Consider the following 18,388-nt stretch of genomic DNA (forward strand, 5'->3'; position numbering starts at 1 on the left):
TATCTATTGACTTCAGAATTCATCTTTTACAAAACTTGGCAGAATGATTTCTTTTTCATTGAAATTCAGAAAACAATTCTAATTCAGGCCAAAGATGAGCATGGTGTTATATCCCTACAAATAACCGTAATGTCCCTAGGCTAAAACTAGGAGTTCTTTAGGATTAGTCTTTGTATTGACACTAAACTTTTCTTTATTGAATGCATAAATTTACATATTATATAAAAAAAAGTTCAAATATTTTGACTGTAACAGCCTCAGTAAACTTAATAATGTACATGTATGCTGTTCCCGCTTTGTGTCCTGGCTTTTGTGCTTTGTCACTTTGAATGGGCAGCTAAATAAACAGTATTTCTGAAATGTTCTTTTGTACATCTGTTGTACTTATGTAGTTCAGAAAAACTGACATAAACTTTAGCAATGTATTTTTGCCCTAATGATAACTTATATGTTTCCACCATAATAACCCCTTGATTTTATTTTTTACCCACTGGAGAAATTGTGATTATTTGTGTATAATTTAAACAATATGTTCATGTCTTATCATTTTTTATCCATTTTAAAAGAAGGGAAATAATAAAACATCTTTTATTTACTTTTAGTCTTCCAAAATTGGCATTAGATCTGATGGATCAGATGTTAGATTTAGATCCAGCCAAACGAATTAGTGCTGACCATGCTTTGGTGTGTCCATGGCTCAGAGACATAGACCCGAACAGGATTCCACCACCTGAGTAAGTCTTTTAATTGATGATGTTATGGTAACTGCTACATCTGAAATGAATAGTACAGATAATACAATAGATACTAATGCAGCCTCAAACTACTGGTAGTTTTTTGATATATTGGTTTTCTCAATTGCTAACAGATTTGAATTTTCTTTTATTTGAAATGAATATTATTAATGATTCTATAGGCCAGATGAGTTACCAATTTCAAACTTGTGTACATTTTGAAGTAATAACTATTCATGCCAACAAATATGACTGTGCATAAAGATGAATAGAAAGAGGTTGTTGGGTATAATTTGAATAAGACAATGATTTTAATAAAACTAAGAAAAGACCCTGAGAGGTCAGCATTCAGTCCAGCTATATCATGACAGTTTTAGATCATTTAGACAGATTGTAACTTTTAACAGACTTCCAAAGACTCAGCATAATGGACAGAAATGCCAAAAAAATAAAAGCAAAGACAAAAAACTGATTAGAGTCTGAACTAACACTTTAAATGTGGCAGAGTTCAATAACTTTTCTTGATGACTTGACCCTTGTTTTGATATATACACCATCCAGTTTTTATTGAACTGCATGTTAAAATCTTTTAGTTTTAGGCTATATCTATGAAGATATTTTACAGACACAATTCAACTTCACTCATAATTTAGACTTTATATTATCATGTATTTGTATTGCAGTCTACCAAAGGATCAAGATTGTCATGAAATGTGGTGTAAAGTTCGTAAAAAGAATTTGAAAATGATGAAAGAACAGGGAGGAGGTGACCATGTTAGTGTAAAACCTTCAAGTCAACCAGCGCAACCAGAGAAGTCTAGCTACCAAAAATCACAAACATTGCCTAAACCACAACAGGAAAAACAGAAACCTAGCAGCCATTCTTCAGGTTCTCATAGCAACTCTCATTCTTCAGTTTCTCATAGCAACACTCATTCTTCAGGTTCTCATAGCAACAATCATTCCTCATCATCTCAGAGTAAGCCTGCCTCTAAGCCTAGTGTTGATTCTAGGTTGGCTGCAATGTATGGTGACCAAGATAAAGGTGGCATCCCAGGTCTGGATACAGCCAAACCTGTTGTTGAGAGCACTGAATCTAAGCATGTGTCAAGCTCTTCACAACAAATACAGAGATCAGACAGTACTATGTCTATGAGTAGTGAGAATACACCAGGTTCAGCATCAATTAACCCACAGAATCAATTGGCTCAGTTAGTAACTCTATTGCAGCAAGGACATTCTGTTCAACAAGTAGCAAAGAACCTTAATATGACATTAGATGAAAAAACTCTTACCTTAATGGAAAATCTGAGTAAGCAGCTTGAGCTTGCAGCAAGTTTGTCAAAGCAGGAAAAACTTTCTCCAGGAGCCCAGATGTCTTTACAAACTGTTAATCCAGCACTGAAATCAGCTGGAAGCACTGATAATTCAGCTTCATATAACATGGACTTAGTAAGTGAGGATGGAAGTCAGAGCAATGCTTCATATCCAGATAACTTTGTTACCCCAGGTGAAGATCCAGGGTCATCAATTGGACAAGAAAACTATACACAAGACAGCTATGATTCTGGATCTTATGGAAAAACTGAAGCAGCAACTAGCTCTTCAAGTAATGCTGGTGTAGCAGCAGCTCTAGCTCAGATGCTGGCAAAACAAGGCCACAAAGTGGCAGTTGGTGGACGAGAGATTTCACATGAAGATAATGCATCTTATGGCAGTGAAAGCTATTATTCTAGGAAACAGAGTTATCCAGCTCAGCAATACAGTCATACTTCACAGTATATGGGGACGTCAAGCACAACAATCGCAGCACAAACATTCAGTCAAAGCCAGACTTCGAGTTTGGCATCTGCATCATCCACGAACACCTCATCATCCACACTTCCAAGGCAGTACAGCTATGATTCTGCAAATTATCCTGAGAAATATTCAAGTCCACAGCAGTTCTCTAGGTCAAGTATGGGGCAGAGTTCAAATGGCAATTTACAGGGTCAATTTGGACGACAGTCTGCTGGACAGATTCAGTCAGGTCCAAGACCTCTTATGGCTACTCCACTTCAACCTCCAAAGTCCATTCTTAAAAATAAGCCATCATCAAATGTTGGAGGCGGAATTGCAGTGGCTAACCCTGCACCATCAAGTTCATTGAGTTTAGGAAGTCAATCAGGATTTTCAGGGGCATCTGGAGGGGGTGGATATAATGGTGCAGGCAGAGGCTCTTGGATGTGATTTGAAGATTAATTAGGAAAAAGTCATTTTATTATATTTATAAAATGTAATATTTTTTAAATGATTTTACTTGAGTATAATTATACTACTTTTTTTTTTTTAGTACAACTGTGTAATACATGGTAATAGTGTTGAATCCATTTGCATCCAAATTCTTACTTTAAGAAAGAAGCATAAGCACATGCACAGTAAATTATTCATGATAAGGATGATAAAGTAGACGTGTTCAAGGTCGTTTGCCTTCCTTATTACTTAAACCTTTTTGAGTTAAAAACTTAACTATTTGCCACTAAATAAAAGTGCCTATTACATGCCCTTTTCAAATTGCCATACTTCAAGTTTTTGTTTTCAAAAATTGATAATGATGTTAACTAAGAAGATGCATTTAAAGATGTCCTATTCTTTTAAAAGTAGGTAAATTAGGCCATATTTTGCTATTAACTATTAAGACTGATATATTTTGGCACAATGGTCTAACCAAAATTCCAAGAAGGAAATTGACACTTAAAATTCATTAGAATAATATATCTATCTACAAATGGGGTGTGGCATTGACCACATGAACAAATACAAGATGTTATATTCATTTGAAATGCATATTATTGTTTCTTAAATGTGATATGATTCAAGTTAAGGCCTTCCTGGTCCTCTTTTCTAGCACTTTAATACGTACTGTAAATGGAATGTGACATGTGGATACATTTGTTTCATTGGTTCGTGAAGTGCTTAGAAAGAAGAACTTCATTATTGATATGAACATTGATTGATAATCATGATCTTTAGACAGAGCAAATTCCTATTTTATGAAGTTGTACATTATTGTTGTATTATGCTGGCTGGGCACTCTTCAATGGATGGACAAGTCATTGACATTTCCTGTTTTTCTAGTAAAAACATTATTGCATCAAAGCTTGCTTTTATGTTCATTTTAGCTTTTATATTCCTAAAAATGGGATAATGAATGCATTCTTTTTTCCTGTATATAGTTCTGTTTGTTTGTATTTAGAAATATCATTGGGATAATTGTATTTGTATTATGTTTAATTTCTAAGTCAAGTTCCTTTCCAGCTTTTCATTGAGGAAATGATTAGACTTTACCAATACAGTCAATTGTATATGAATGTTGTTAGACTTCAAGAAATGGTGGAGCATTTTATTTGACACATATGGTTCAGATATACTCAAAAGCTGATGTTAACATCAACATTTAACTGTCAACTCTGGATTTAATAACTGTTTTCATATAAACATTTCACAGATGAATGACTGATTGAATGAATGAAAAAATTGTCCAAAGAAATCTGATGACTGAAGACCAGATACAATAAAGATGTTCATGATATAAATGTGCAGATATGTTACTGGTACCTAGGAATGATGATGATTACAATGGTATTTCCTCTATAGACTAATCATCTCCAGTATTTTGAACAATGGTCAACTGAAATGGAGTTTGTATAACTGGAAATGAAAGACTAATTATTTTATATTGATAGTGATTTACAGTGCTTTATTTTATATTCTTGAAAAGAAATTCCTGAGTAGAATGTAGAGATGTAGCAGCTCTATTGTATCTATTAAGAGTATTTCATATTTATATACTCTTCAAATTTGATGACAAAGACTTCAAAAAATTTAGTAGGATTGTTTAAAAAGAAAATGTTTGAAGGTTTTCATTACTTAAGGGCATATCTACCTGTATAGTTTCCCATATAATTTTGATTGGAAATTATCAAAAAATTACTAAGGCCACAATCCTTGATTTTATGATAACATAAAAGTTTGTTTTTTTATACATTGCAATTCATTCTTTAAATGTTAGGAAATAAATGTCAAAGAATGTTTTCGTTTTATTTAATAATTTTGTTTGATTGAACAATCCAAAAGTTGTTGTTTTTAAATGGACACAGCAGTCAACCAAATGACAAAATAATTAATAAAAATAAAAGAATATTGGTAATTATGTTAATCTTTGACAAGAAAGATAGTTTTAATAACTAATCATTCACTGATACATTTTCATCTGTGTTTTAATGAAAACAAGTGCTATTTATTTTACGCCATGAAACTGGTAGATATGCCCTAAAAGTATATTAAGTATATATATAAGCAAATATAACGCTTTTCATTAAACATGTCTTATCATTCCTATATAATTTAAAGTACAGAGAGTTGTTCCCTCTTGTTTTATTGAGTTACATGAAGGTTATTTTGAGTTGTTAAATGTATTTTACTTGCATTTTTCAGTTAATATAGTTTCCCATATAAAAAAATAAAAAACAAAAGATGCCATAGAGCTTGTTACTTGGAGAGAGGGAGTGAATTGAGAGTTAGACATATAATGTCAGCTTTGTAATTAAGGATCTTGTTGAATAAATAATGATGGATCAAATCCAAGTTGTTGTGTCTTCTGTTTGGGAAACTATCTCTGAAGCCCAGATTTGTGAATTACTGTATGTACCCTAAATGTGTAAACCCCATATCTTGTTGTATATTGTAAAGTTTCCCAGCTCAAGTAAATATATTACAGTTTATTCAATATTATATATACATAATGTTTGTTTGAAATGAAAGTATAAGTTGTAAATGTAGAAAAGAATTCATTAACTATTTGTAAAAGGTGATTTCTAGCTATTTATTATAAAGTTAATGTAAAATTTAGGTAATAGATTTATTTTTCATGGATAAATTGGTCATCTTAATTGAATATGGCTGTTGCTTTAAATAAAATTCCTAGGGTTTGATTTTATGAAGAATTTTTTTTTATATTGGGTGAAAGTAAAAAAAATGTAATGATAAAGTGGATAACTAAGCCTGAAAATATTGTTACACATTTTATTTCCTGAACCAATTCTTTAAAGAAAAAGTTTGAAATCACTTTCCATCTTAAGACAACCTTGTTGGCATTTGTTGTTTAATGGTTAAGAAATATATTAGCTATTCCAGAAACAAAATGCATAGGATTTTGATAAGATATGAGAAGTATTTTTTAAACTCGCCATTTTTAAGTAATTCTGCCTTCCCTTTCATACACATATTCAAATTCAATTAGAATACTTAAGACTTGAAGCAAACAATAACGATTTTATCAAATAGAATACCTCCTAACCATGCAATACATTTTTTTTCTGGAATTACTTATAATACAATGTGATTTGCAACATGTGTCTCTTCATAAAATGCAATTCTATTATGTTTCATTCATCATATTTAACTTGATGACTAAATGTTCATAATCAGATTGGATAGTTTCATGTATATAGTGTTAAACCCCTTTATTGTCTAAGTAGTCCTTACTAATCAGATTAAAAGATTTGGAATTTAGTTACATAAAAGTATTAAAGCCCTTTCATTATGTTAAAAAGAGATATAAATTGTTATCTATCACTGAATAAATTGTTACCAATGACTAGAATGACATGTTGTATGATTACTTGTAATTTGAGATAATTTGTAAGATATGTAATTCATTTAATAAAAATAGGAAGGTTTAAATACCATTCCAAGTGTATGCATTTTACAATCTTATAAGAACTATTGATATATTGATATATGTTAATTGTATTAGCAAAGACAGAAAATATGCAATAAGAAGAAGAAAAGTGATCTATTTTGAGATTCTGATCATGTTAGGCAGTAAATTTTTGATCTTCGTGTCTCATTCAGAATAGTAGAATGCATTCACTAAACAAGAAAATGTTAGAGGAGATAATTATAGCTGGAGGTCTATCATTAAGGCTTACTTCATACAAATTTATTTACACTCTGATGATTTATATACAGAGAAAAAAATAGAGATGTTACTTTGTACATGGTACAATACTTTGGAATTCAGATTTTTAATCAGATGCCTTATGTTTGGATAGGGACACACTCTGCATGTTAAAACATTCTCGCAAATAAATAGTTTTGAGGGGTCTGTAGGTGAATTATGGCAAGTTAACATTTCTAAATACTAATTTTTCCACTGGTAGTCTAAAATTCCTGACTTTCATGCAGGGCACTGACCAATTTTCCAAATTCAGTTATTTGTTAAATTTTGTGACTAAAATGTTTGCCACTGGATGTTAAGGCAACTGTGATTAATCAATCATATTCATATTTTTGTTTGGAAACAATTACAATCAATCCATGATTCATTTTTAGTAAAAAAAGGATTTTGAGATATTTTGATGCTGTCTAAAATCCATGATGTATGTTGATTATTCCTCTCCATGGTAAGACCAAATGGGAATTTATGCAAAAAGCTGTGTTTAGACATGACAACTCAGTATATTTGGAACCTGTTTAACCCATAGTGGAGGGAGTACAGTCCCGTAAGACACTTGATTGTTCTAATTTCAGATATCCAGCTATTTTTATCTGTTAAGGTTAACCCAGAAATAAATAATTGAAGGCTATTAAGAAGAAAACATTAGATAGTTGGTTCATTATTTATTTGAAATATCAGAACAGTACAAAACAGTTATAAGACCACATCAAAATTTCAATTTTTAACTGAAACTTGTTAATCACAATCAAATTGTGCAAATGCAACAGGGTTTCTGAATTAGTCCATTATAATTCATTGTGGGGTTATACAAAATTTGCCTTCTGGCCCTCTAGTGCATTTATTTTTGGAATAGCCCTAATTGATATTATGTATGATTAGACAAACTGTCTCTAACAAGAATTTGGGATGAAAAAAAAATTCTCTAGGGTTTAGATTAATGATAAAGTATAAGTGAGTAATAGTTTTACTTTTTTGAATTTAATCATTTTAAGGAAAATTATTTTAATAGTTAAAAACAAAGTTATAGACAGTTATGACTATTTAACCAATAGAAAAAATCTCATTAATGGTTTACAATAACCAAGGAAAAAAAGAGTACAGCTGTATGTGTTTTCAACCTTAACATTTGTGTATTTGTGTCATATGGCAGATTTAAATAATGCATAAATACATGCATCAATTGTTCATAAAGTTAAGGAGAGAAGATAGATTTAAATATTATAGATGAAAGCTATGAAAGATGGTGTATATTGTCATATCTTAGGGTTTTGTCCATTTGGTCAATATTTACTATTAGCTATTGTTTTTGATGAGGAAACATATAGATGTGATGTCAATTAAGCAGAAGCAGCAGTTGTGATGACAACATAAACTATTTGTATTTTTACAGAAAGCTCAATTCATGGATTTGTGATCAGTTTTTGGGATTAGGTTTTCAACAGGAACAAATGGTTCAACTATATTTAGTGTATGGAATGTTAGTCTGGTGTACATGTTTGTCTAGCAGATTTAATCAAAGCTTGACCCTCATTTTCATGGTTCAATGGTCAATGTTAAATTTTCATGTTTTTTATTTGTTTTTTAGACACTATAACAATAGGTCAACTAAAGTTGATGAATGGAATGATTACAAGGTGTGCCCATCTGTCTGACAGGGTTCATCTGACCTTGACTTCATTTTCAAGGTTATTTGGGCAATTGTTTTCCTAGATAGGCTTTTTTTCTCAAATATTATAAGAAAAGGATTGCTAAAGGCTTTTTTCTCAAATATTATAAGAAAAGGATTTCTACATTTAGTGGATGGAATGATAGTATGATGTATATGTCTGTCTTGAAGGGTTCATCTGACCTTGACCTCATTTTCATGATTCAATGATCAACATTAAGTTTTTGTGGTTAGGTCTGTTTCTCAGATGGTATGAGCAATATGTTAGCTATATTTAGGGTAAAGAATGATTATGAGGTGTTCATGTCCTGTAGTTGAACCTTTATCTTCAAGACTTTCCATCATAAATTCAGTCATGAACAGTAAAGTAGGCAAGACATTTCAATCTGTGCACTCTTATTTAATGGTGTAAGTTACAAATTTATGCAACACTGAAATTTAAGAAAATTAGTGAAATGACCAATGTGCAGTGTTAAGGTTGAATATAGCATATTAAGAAGAATGAAGATATACAGAAGAAGATTGTGTTATAAACATTCTAAAAGTGACAATTATGAAGATGGTTCTGTAGAAAACATACCTGGTTTAAGAAGACTATGATTAGTACTATGAACATTAAAAAAGAAGATACAGTTGAGAAGATCTGAAGATTACTGTGGTTGATGACAATTTATAGAAGATATAGTGAATATCATAAACAATGAAAGAAGAGATACTATTTGTAATGGACAGTTTTGCTTTTTTCCAAGTTTAATGTGCATTTCTGTTGATGTAACATTCCTTTAAAATGACATTGGATTACAATTTGTTCAAAGGCAAAATGGTCATGTGTGAATAATAATGGATTTGAAGAACTGTTTTGTATGACTATGGAATTAAGGATATAATACTGTGAATTTTGGTGACAATATAAGGACATTTTGGAAGCATTATGTTTGGTATTCAGGACTGTCACAAGCTAGGAGTGCATTTCATTTCATGTTTGCAGATGAAATTCCACTGGCACAAGCAAAAGCCAGACCACAAATGAAGAATTTATGTGTCGGAAGGTAAAGATACATGGTTGATAGCATGTAGTTGTCAACCATTCTTTGGTGTATTAATTTACATATTATTTATTCAATCATCTTTATTTTTGGAAATGAGTGTTGTACTAACACTTTGCTCCTCAGCAAAGGAAACAATAATATAAGCTTTTTTTACATGGACAATACATATACACACACTTGGATGTTGGTTCATACAGGCTAAACTCTCATTTTACAATAGCTCCTTAAAACTGTCAATATATTTTTAGAAACGTGAATACTGGTATGGATGAGTGATTAATCATATGACAGAATCTCTTTTAATTGCTGTTCTTCTCTTGTATTCAAATTTAGTCATCTGTCAAAACGTCAACCATGGAAAAGCAAACCAATTGTAATTACTGATTTTGGATTAAGAGGAATATTTTATGAAGGCTATGTATACATGTATATATTATTCCAAAAATACATGGTAAATGATGGATTTATTTCTTGTACAACAAGAATAATATGTCGATTAATTTGGAATTCCAGCACTTGTCTTAGTCAGTCCGTAAAAGCACTTGCTTAGAGAATTTGCCTAGAGTAAAATTTTATCTAGTCATACATGTTGCAGTAATAACAAAAATTTCAGAAAAAACAAAAGTAAAAAGAAAACTATAAATGAAACAAACCAACAATATGGAGATAAAAAACACTTCAAATATTGAATATTTACATTGAATCCAGACCAGCTGCCAAAGAAAAAACATACTTGCATGAATCAAAATTCACCATTATTTCCATTCCTGTTGAATTCTGACAACAGTTTAACCTGAACAGTAATGATGCTTCATGCAATGTATTCTACGAAGGAAAAACAGATAATTCCTAGCCCGTGCAGAGGAATGAAGACACAAGGTAAGTGAATGGGACGGAAATAAGTCCCAAACCACAAAGTGTTGAACATTTGGCCTGAATTATGATGTTAACTCATTTCAGCAGGTGTTTGAAAATTTTGAAATGAGTCTAGTTTTAATTCAGGTTAACTTCAATGCAATGTGGTCCATCAACAATCTATACCTCGTCATTTGTATGAATAAAGCACAAAATGGTTATTGAAAGATGCTTGTACTTGGTATGGATTGTTAAACACACTTGGATCATTTGAAAGTGAGAAGGGGGAGGTGGGTTGTAGAGAGACAATTAAGCTTTGTTTGGAATAGATTAAATTGATCAAATCTAGAATATATTTTGGATGGAGAAATGGGTTGAAGAGGAAACGAGTTATACAGCAGCAGCACTTTCAAATTGAGCTTGATGCAACTGCGTATTTCTTGAATTATTAATGAATTCCATATGGGAAAGTACTGTAAATTCAGAAATTATTGCGTGCATTTATTATTGTGATTTTGTCATTTTAGACTAATGCGATTTTAATTTTTGCGATATTGAGAAAAATCCTGTTTAATTCATATAAAAAAATTTCAAAATGCGAGTTTAAATTATTGCGTTTATAACCCTGTCGCATTTTTCGCAATAATAAAAACTATCGCAATAATTTCTGAATTTATAGTAGTTGTTGCATGTATTAGCAACACAAACATGCATACATTGTGCCACAATGAACCTATGGAGTAAACCTTGAGGGATTTCAAATAATCATTACCGGTAAAGCTTAGCAAATTCACTGTGCCTTCAGACTTATGTAGTTTTTTTTTTATCCATACACTTTTGGCTGGGTTGTACAAAAGTTTGAAAACTACTTTCTAATAAATGGCAAGTTATTTTTTTTTGGGGGGGTGGGGGGGGTGGGTACTTTGTTTTATCAACTCTTGTCATTTCTGTACAATAACTTTAAAATTGTTTTAATAATCCCTTTAAAAATTTTAATAAGTTATTTCTCAAGACAAAACGGAGGTTGTTCTTATTTTGACAATCTTCATACAACTCTAGTTGTGATCCTTGATGGCTCTAAAAATTAGATTTAAAAAATACCCAATTGACTCATTTTGACAGCCTCTCCTGAGTTCTTACTCTGTATTCTTTCAATATTGGACCATTGTTTTCTTAGATTGCCTCAAAATGATGTTGTGTATTGCTATGCTGCAAATACAATATACTTCTCAGTCAGTCTGTCTCTATATTTCTTATTTTCTGGATTTGCCTTTCAAAAATTTGGGTACTAAGTTCATATAGGATATATCAGTACATCATGTTAAGTAATGGATCAAGTTTGTGTTTTTTACCAGGTGGCTTTCGAATTATTTCCCATACTTTCCCTCCAAAAATATTGAGATATTGATTCTATTTTTTTCACAGAATCTCTTGTTGAGTTTTGATCTTGACAGTTTGGGGTATTGATTAGATTTTGTGCTGACCACCATATGATTGGTATTCAGTTTCACCTTTTGTTACTTGCCAACTTTTGTCAAGTGGCAAATATATCCAGCATGGATAAAATACTGCCTAGTTGGTCAACAGATGGCAAAGTCCATGTAACCTCAATTATGTACCCTATTAAAACATTTGAGATTAAAATGCATGTAGAGGAACACAGCCACTTCTAGTAAAAATATGGGTACACTGACAATACATGTAATGCATCGGTAACTAAGGTTCACAGCTGTGTCTAGGAATGGAAAATAATCTATTTTTTCTCTCTAGCATATAGCTTGATCTTCAAAAGATGAATCATATTGACCTTCATTACATGCTTCAGTCTAGATCAAAGTATGCTACTTGACATTCAGCAAGAAACAATCAATCTATCTAGATCCTATGTACTTAGTAAATTACAGGTAATCATATAATTGATATTCTGACTTGAGCTTTAGTGTCTTGTTTAACTTAACATGGAGAGGCTTAATGGCCCAGAGGTTTAAGAAGTGATCACTAGGCTGTCGATACTGAGATTGTGAGATTGAACCCAACTTGTGGCAAGATATTTTCAGAGGCAGATTTAGGAGATTTGTGGTGGTCCCCCTTTTTCAAAATCCTGCATCTGCACCTGATATGAGACGCCGGATCTTGACTGCTAGGATTGCAAGTTTTCCTGCTGAATGTGCTGGTTCTCTCTGGGCACTCTGGCTTCTAAACACTAACAATCAATCAATTTTCCATTGAAGTTTGTTTCTTCAATAAATTTCCATCTGCAAGCATATAATGAGGTTGAAGAACAGATCTGAAGATGGATATCGACATAAACCTCAATTTTTGTAGTCATTACAGCCCTTTTGCTTTGGAAATTTATTTCACTATAACAGTTTTAAAAATTATAATCAATGTAAAATTCGAATAAGGAATGAGTTAATTCTTGCCAGCTTCTGAAGAATGAATGTGTGGCAATCTAAAGGCTGTGGTCAGAATTAAGTCCACAAGGTCTAGTAATCTTTTTAGCCAAGCAGTCACTAATCTTTGTAATCAATTACCTATAATATACTACAGACATTTTTTCAGTCTTTTTTTTAATCAATTTTTCATGGAATACTGCATTTACTGTTCTAGAGTAATGGCCCTTGAAAAAATCTCAAAGTGGGTTCTTGATATCTTTCCCTAGACATTTGTTTGCTTTGAGCAAGAATCTTCCCAACTTCCAACAGTGCCTCAGAATTTTTATTATTGTGGATGTTGCATTACTGTGAGTAGTACCTTGTAACTGCAGCATCACTGCCTACCATGAAATTCAAGTTTTCAATTTTCACAATTATTGCGTTAATCTAGAGTTGTGGACCTTGAATCGTCTCAATATGGATAATTGATAGCTATCAGAGGACATTAGTTTGCTTTGAGCAGGGATCTTGTAATTTGGTAAAATTATTTTAAAAAAAATATCACATTTACATTTCCCAAGTTTATGAAGTTGAAAGTCTTGAAGCCTTGAAAATTAATGATTACTTCAATTCATTTTTGAAAAGAAAATTAGCTTATCAACACAACTGCAGGTCAAAACTGATCATATAGTTGCCATAATTACTGCTCAAGAATTGTGCCCAACTGTTAAGTTGTTTTACTCTGTACATTTGCTGTAGGAGTTGTGATATGATAACTTGGAATACATGTATAACGCAAGCATCAATTTATCAAACCTTAAACAAAGGATCTGAAAATCACTTTTAAATGTTGTGCCTATATTTTTTTTTTTTTTTTCAAGTTTGAATTGTAATTTTGTTTTTATCTACTTTCACAAAGCGTGATTTAATATATCTCTTAAACATGCAGTTTCAAAACTACAAAGAACTTAATTGGGCTTAACCTCTTCATTTTAAGCCAAAATCTGATACAGTGTTAAGTTTTAGTTTCTAATGAAATCCCTGCTGCTCTTTATTAGGTCTGTTCTAGTTAAAATTGAGCAGCCAAGGGTGCAAATATTACTCTATATATGGCACAAAAACATTTAACCTAATCTCAGGGGTTCCTCTTGATGAAAGATCAAGATTTTGCTTAAAAAATTTAAGCTTCTGAGCTGTAAGGGGCTAATGAGGACAGAGAGTCCTTTTAATGATGCACGAGATTAAATATAAATGTCAGTTTACTGTCAAATGACTCGATACTGTGTCCAGTTTCTTCTCTGTTACAACCAATGGTAAAGGACAGTTGGTCTATATTTACATTTAACATACCTATGTCTACAATTTGCAGATATATTGTCATGCTCACAGCACAACGCTCTTGTTTCCATTTTTCTTTTTATACCCCCACTATCAAAAACAGGTGGTTATAGTGATGGAGATGTCTGTCAGCTCATCTATCTGTCCCACTTTAATATCCATAAATGCTCCCTTACTGTGTGATAAGATTGTGAAACTTTCACAGAATCTTACTCGTGATGATGTCCTTAGCACCTATTTCATTCTTTCAGTAATCTTTTCTTGAATGATTTTTGGGGTTTACTATGGGATGACATGGAGGTGGGCTTGTATCCACTTCTAAACTTTCTTACAATCTTGACCATATAACTAAATACCATTAATTTGGTATTTAGTTAAAAAAAAAATTGCAGTTTCCCTTTGCAAAGCATTGACTGTATAGCCATTGCTTTAGTTGATACCCTATTTGTATCTTCATCTTAACCCCTTATTACAATTTATTGAAACTTTCTCACAATCTTAACCATACAATGCTATTGTGCACCTACTATTTTGTTATTTTATCAGAGTCATTTTTGAGGTTTTCCATTCCTAAGCTTGGACTTTGCCTTTGCTTATTTGGGGTGGTGGTACCATTTAGTACCTCCTGAACCCCTTTTTACCATACATGTCCAAGTAGTTCATCTGCAGCAATCACTGGCCAGTCAAAATTGAGGTTGTGAGTTCAAATTCTGCAGGTTTGTTCATGACTTAGGATTTTTTATTGACTAGGATTGCCTGCTTTCCTGCTCAAGGTCATGCTTCTCACCTGGCACACTGGCTTCCTCCAAAAATGAAAACTGGCAACCATGATATAGCCAATAGTGCTGAAAGTGGCTTTAATCACTAACTATAATACAATTGTTACTGTACAAATTTTGTAAATTTCTCAAATCTTAAGACCCTTGTGCAACTATTTTGAATTTTGATCAGAATAATTGTTGCAATTTCCTTCAACAAATCATGTGCATATTTCAGTAGGCATTTTTATCCCCTTCTCCTTTAAAACTTAATCATAATTTTGATGAAATTTTCTGAGAATATTCATCATATAATATCATTGTGCACCACCTTTTTTCCTATCTCCAGTATTTTTCAGGTTTCCATTACCAAAGCATTGACTTTGCAAGAGATTGGGGATATTTTGTGAGCTTTGCTTGCAGAACCTCCAGTTTTACCTACCTTGCCAGAGTCTAGAGCAGAGAGCAGGTCTAGAAACCACAACATTTAGTCCATCATTACCTCTGTGTGATACATATAGAATGTACCTAATTTGTGTCATTTCTAACAACAGTTTTACTTCAGTCTTGTTCATACTTTGCACAGTGATAGAACAAAATTTGAAGATGTTTACCTCATATTTTGGAGGAATTTTAACCTATTTTTTTTCAGGTTCCCTATGTGTAGAACTTGGTCATTAAATGGTATAGAAGGTACCTTGTTTGTGTAGTGTGTTGCTCCATAGTTTTTCTTAACATTCTTCACACTTAATATTTAGTGATAGAACACAGATTGAAGATTGAACAAATTTGAATTTTGTTTTCTCAGGTTTTCCATTTGTGGAACTGTTTTTGTCTTTGATAGCTATTTAAAAAAAGGTACCTAATTTGACATGCTTAACTCCAACAGTTTTCCATCAACATTGTTGAAAATTTGCATTAGGGGCCAAATGGCCTATGGGGAATTTTATTTTTAAATTTTCATGATTATTTCTAGTTATTTTAATTTTTTGCGGTCGTATATTGGTTTGACACTGAAGTCGTCGTCATTGTCCAAAGACACATTGGTTTTTCGCACAATAACTTTAGTTTAAGTGAATGGATATCTATGAAATTTTACCATAAGGTTCAATACCACAAAAGGAAGGTTGGGATTGATTTTGGGGGTTATGGTACCAACAGTTAAGGAATTGGGGGCCAAAAATAAGCATTTTTCTAGTTTCCAGACAATAACTTGTGGAACGGTGTATGGATCTCTCTGAAATTATACCACAAGTTTCCATACTAAAAGGGATGGTTAGGATTTGCTTTGGGGGGTTATAGCTCAAAGCGTTTACGAATTAGGGGCAAAAAAGGGGGAAAAACAAGGGTGTCTTGGTTAATGGACAAATACTTTAGTGCAAAACATAATTTAAAGCAGTGTAAGGGAGGTAATTCAAATACATCATTTGAATTACCTCCCTTACACTGCTTTTAAATTATGTATAAAGTAATGGTTAATGAACAATTAAGACAATTTAAAAACAGTGTAAGGGAGGTAATCCAAATACAACGTTTTGATTACCTCGCTTACACTGCTTTTAAATTATGTTTAAAGAAATGCATATTTATAAAGGAAGACCAGTAAAAATAACTGCAAATATTGCAAATTTTTTTTTTTACCAAAAAATCCATGAAAGATTTGACACCATATTTTAAATTCTATTATAAAATAGATTAAGTTAGCACTATGGTAAATTTAAATGGGTAATTATGGTTGCAAACTCCATTGGAAATTTTACACGTGGGGACTGGGGGGTCAATTTTTGTTCTCATTTTAGATTTTTAAGAAAAATTCTTCAAATATTATTTTTTTTGAAAAAAAAAAGTGTGTGTGTGTGTTGGGGGGGGGGGGGGGGGGGGTTTATACGCAACAGCAGTGTATTGCACAGAAGCAAAAAAAATCACGTAACCAATTCTAAGTTCTTTGACTACATTTATTCTGTGTCAGAAACCTTTTATGTGTTTTCCTGTTTGAATGGTTTTACATTAGTAATTTTTGGGGCCCTTTAGGGGACGACCATTTGATATTCTGGGGGGAGCCAGGAGGATTTGTTTTGGATCGGTTATTTATTTTTCTAAACTAAGAGGACAGATTATCTATTTTCTGCACTATTGAAGCAAGATTTTTCATTTTCATTAAAGCAAGGGACTGATTATTTATTTTCACAACTATATTTATAATATTCGAAAGCATACAATTTTTAAATTATTTGTTTATTATAAATAATTCATGTATAGTCAAGTCATTATGTACCATTTAATCAGAATTAATTATTATCCTCTGCAGAAATGAATCTTCTATATTTGGCAATGCATATACACGTATTGCATACATACACAGTAATAAAGTTTGGTTGTAACTAAGGCTCTTTTAAAAGTATTGGCAAACATGTTTTGCCGAGCGGAGCGAGGCAAAAATTTTTTTTGAAGGGTTTTTGAACCGCTGAAGGCCCAAGAAGCTATAGAACAAATGATGCAAAATCATGCCGTCTGGGTGTTCCCCAGACCCTTTCTTAAACTGAAAATGCAAGTTCTGTTTTAATAATTTTATGACAATATTTTGGTCTCAAAGCAAAGTCACGTTATAGATTCAGTGTAATTAGACAAGTTTCTAGGAACAACATCAAAAGACAAATATGCATGATAAAGCAAAAATGTAATTCACATAGTTAAGTCTGTGGCTGCTGTGTTTATTTAAACTCATGATCAAGTTAATAATAAAATTACTAAATTACAAAATGAATGCAACACTAACAGAATACAGAAGGGCAATCAATGAACAAAAGACAAATAAATAAGAAACATTGATCCCGAAAAATCAGGGGCTATGTCTGAGGGAGAACAGAACTTGCTTCTTGCAAGGCACTCACGGTGAACACAATTTGAAATTTCCTACATGAGGCATTTGTCTCAATGTAGTTACGGCCCTGATTTAATAAAAGTGAGGTAAGTGTTCCTGAGACAATTAACCTCAAGTTAAATGAAACCAATTTTCTGACATTTCAAGTATATTTAAATAATATTTATACTTTTATTATTAAAAGATATGGAAAGTGTTTCCCGATTTTTTTTTTGGAAAAAAGATGAATTTATGAAGAATCTGGTGCCATCTCATACTTTCCATTAGACCTGCTGAGTTATTTATTTTCAATACATTGCAAGTCAGGTCATTTATTTTCAAACTACCACAGAACAAACCATTTATTTTTGTGATTATCAAGGCTGAGTTATTTATTTTCAAAATCCTCCTGCCCCCCCCCCCCCCCCCCCCCCCCCAGAATATCAAATGGTCGTCCCCTTATAGCTTGCTGTTCAGTGTGAGCCAATGCCCTGTGTTGAAGGCCGTACCTTGACCTATAATGGTTTACTTTTATAAATTGTTACTTGGATGGAGAGTTGTCTCATTGGCACTCATACCACATCTTCCTATATCTACCAAATATTTAATTACAATCCAAATTCAGACCTGTATCAAGCGCGAATATTGCGTCCATTTTTGCCCCAACTGTTCAGGGTTGAACCTCTGCGGTCGTATCCAGCTGTGCTTTTTTTAAAGTAGAACAGGTATCTTCAACCATCTTGAATTGTAAA

At 32.3% G+C, this 18,388-nt stretch overlaps 1 protein-coding gene across 1 annotated transcript in view; it reads left to right on the forward strand.

Annotated features, from left to right (window-relative positions):
- LOC127728439 (cyclin-dependent kinase 12-like) overlaps nt 1-5,355 on the forward strand; it is a 31,360-nt gene extending 26,005 nt beyond the window's left edge. Inside the window, exons 9-10 of the mRNA XM_052235793.1 lie at nt 603-734; nt 1,418-5,355. Coding sequence (XP_052091753.1) covers nt 603-734; nt 1,418-2,963 — 1,678 coding nt within the window. The 3' untranslated portion in view covers nt 2,964-5,355. The remainder of the gene's footprint in view (nt 1-602; nt 735-1,417) is intronic.
- The last annotated feature ends 13,033 nt before the right edge of the window (nt 5,356-18,388 follow it).

The sequence above is a fragment of the Mytilus californianus genome, unplaced genomic scaffold (genome assembly GCF_021869535.1).
Source record: "Mytilus californianus isolate M0D057914Y unplaced genomic scaffold, xbMytCali1.0.p SCAF_2, whole genome shotgun sequence".
In the NCBI taxonomy this organism is placed as follows: domain Eukaryota; kingdom Metazoa; phylum Mollusca; class Bivalvia; order Mytilida; family Mytilidae; genus Mytilus; species Mytilus californianus.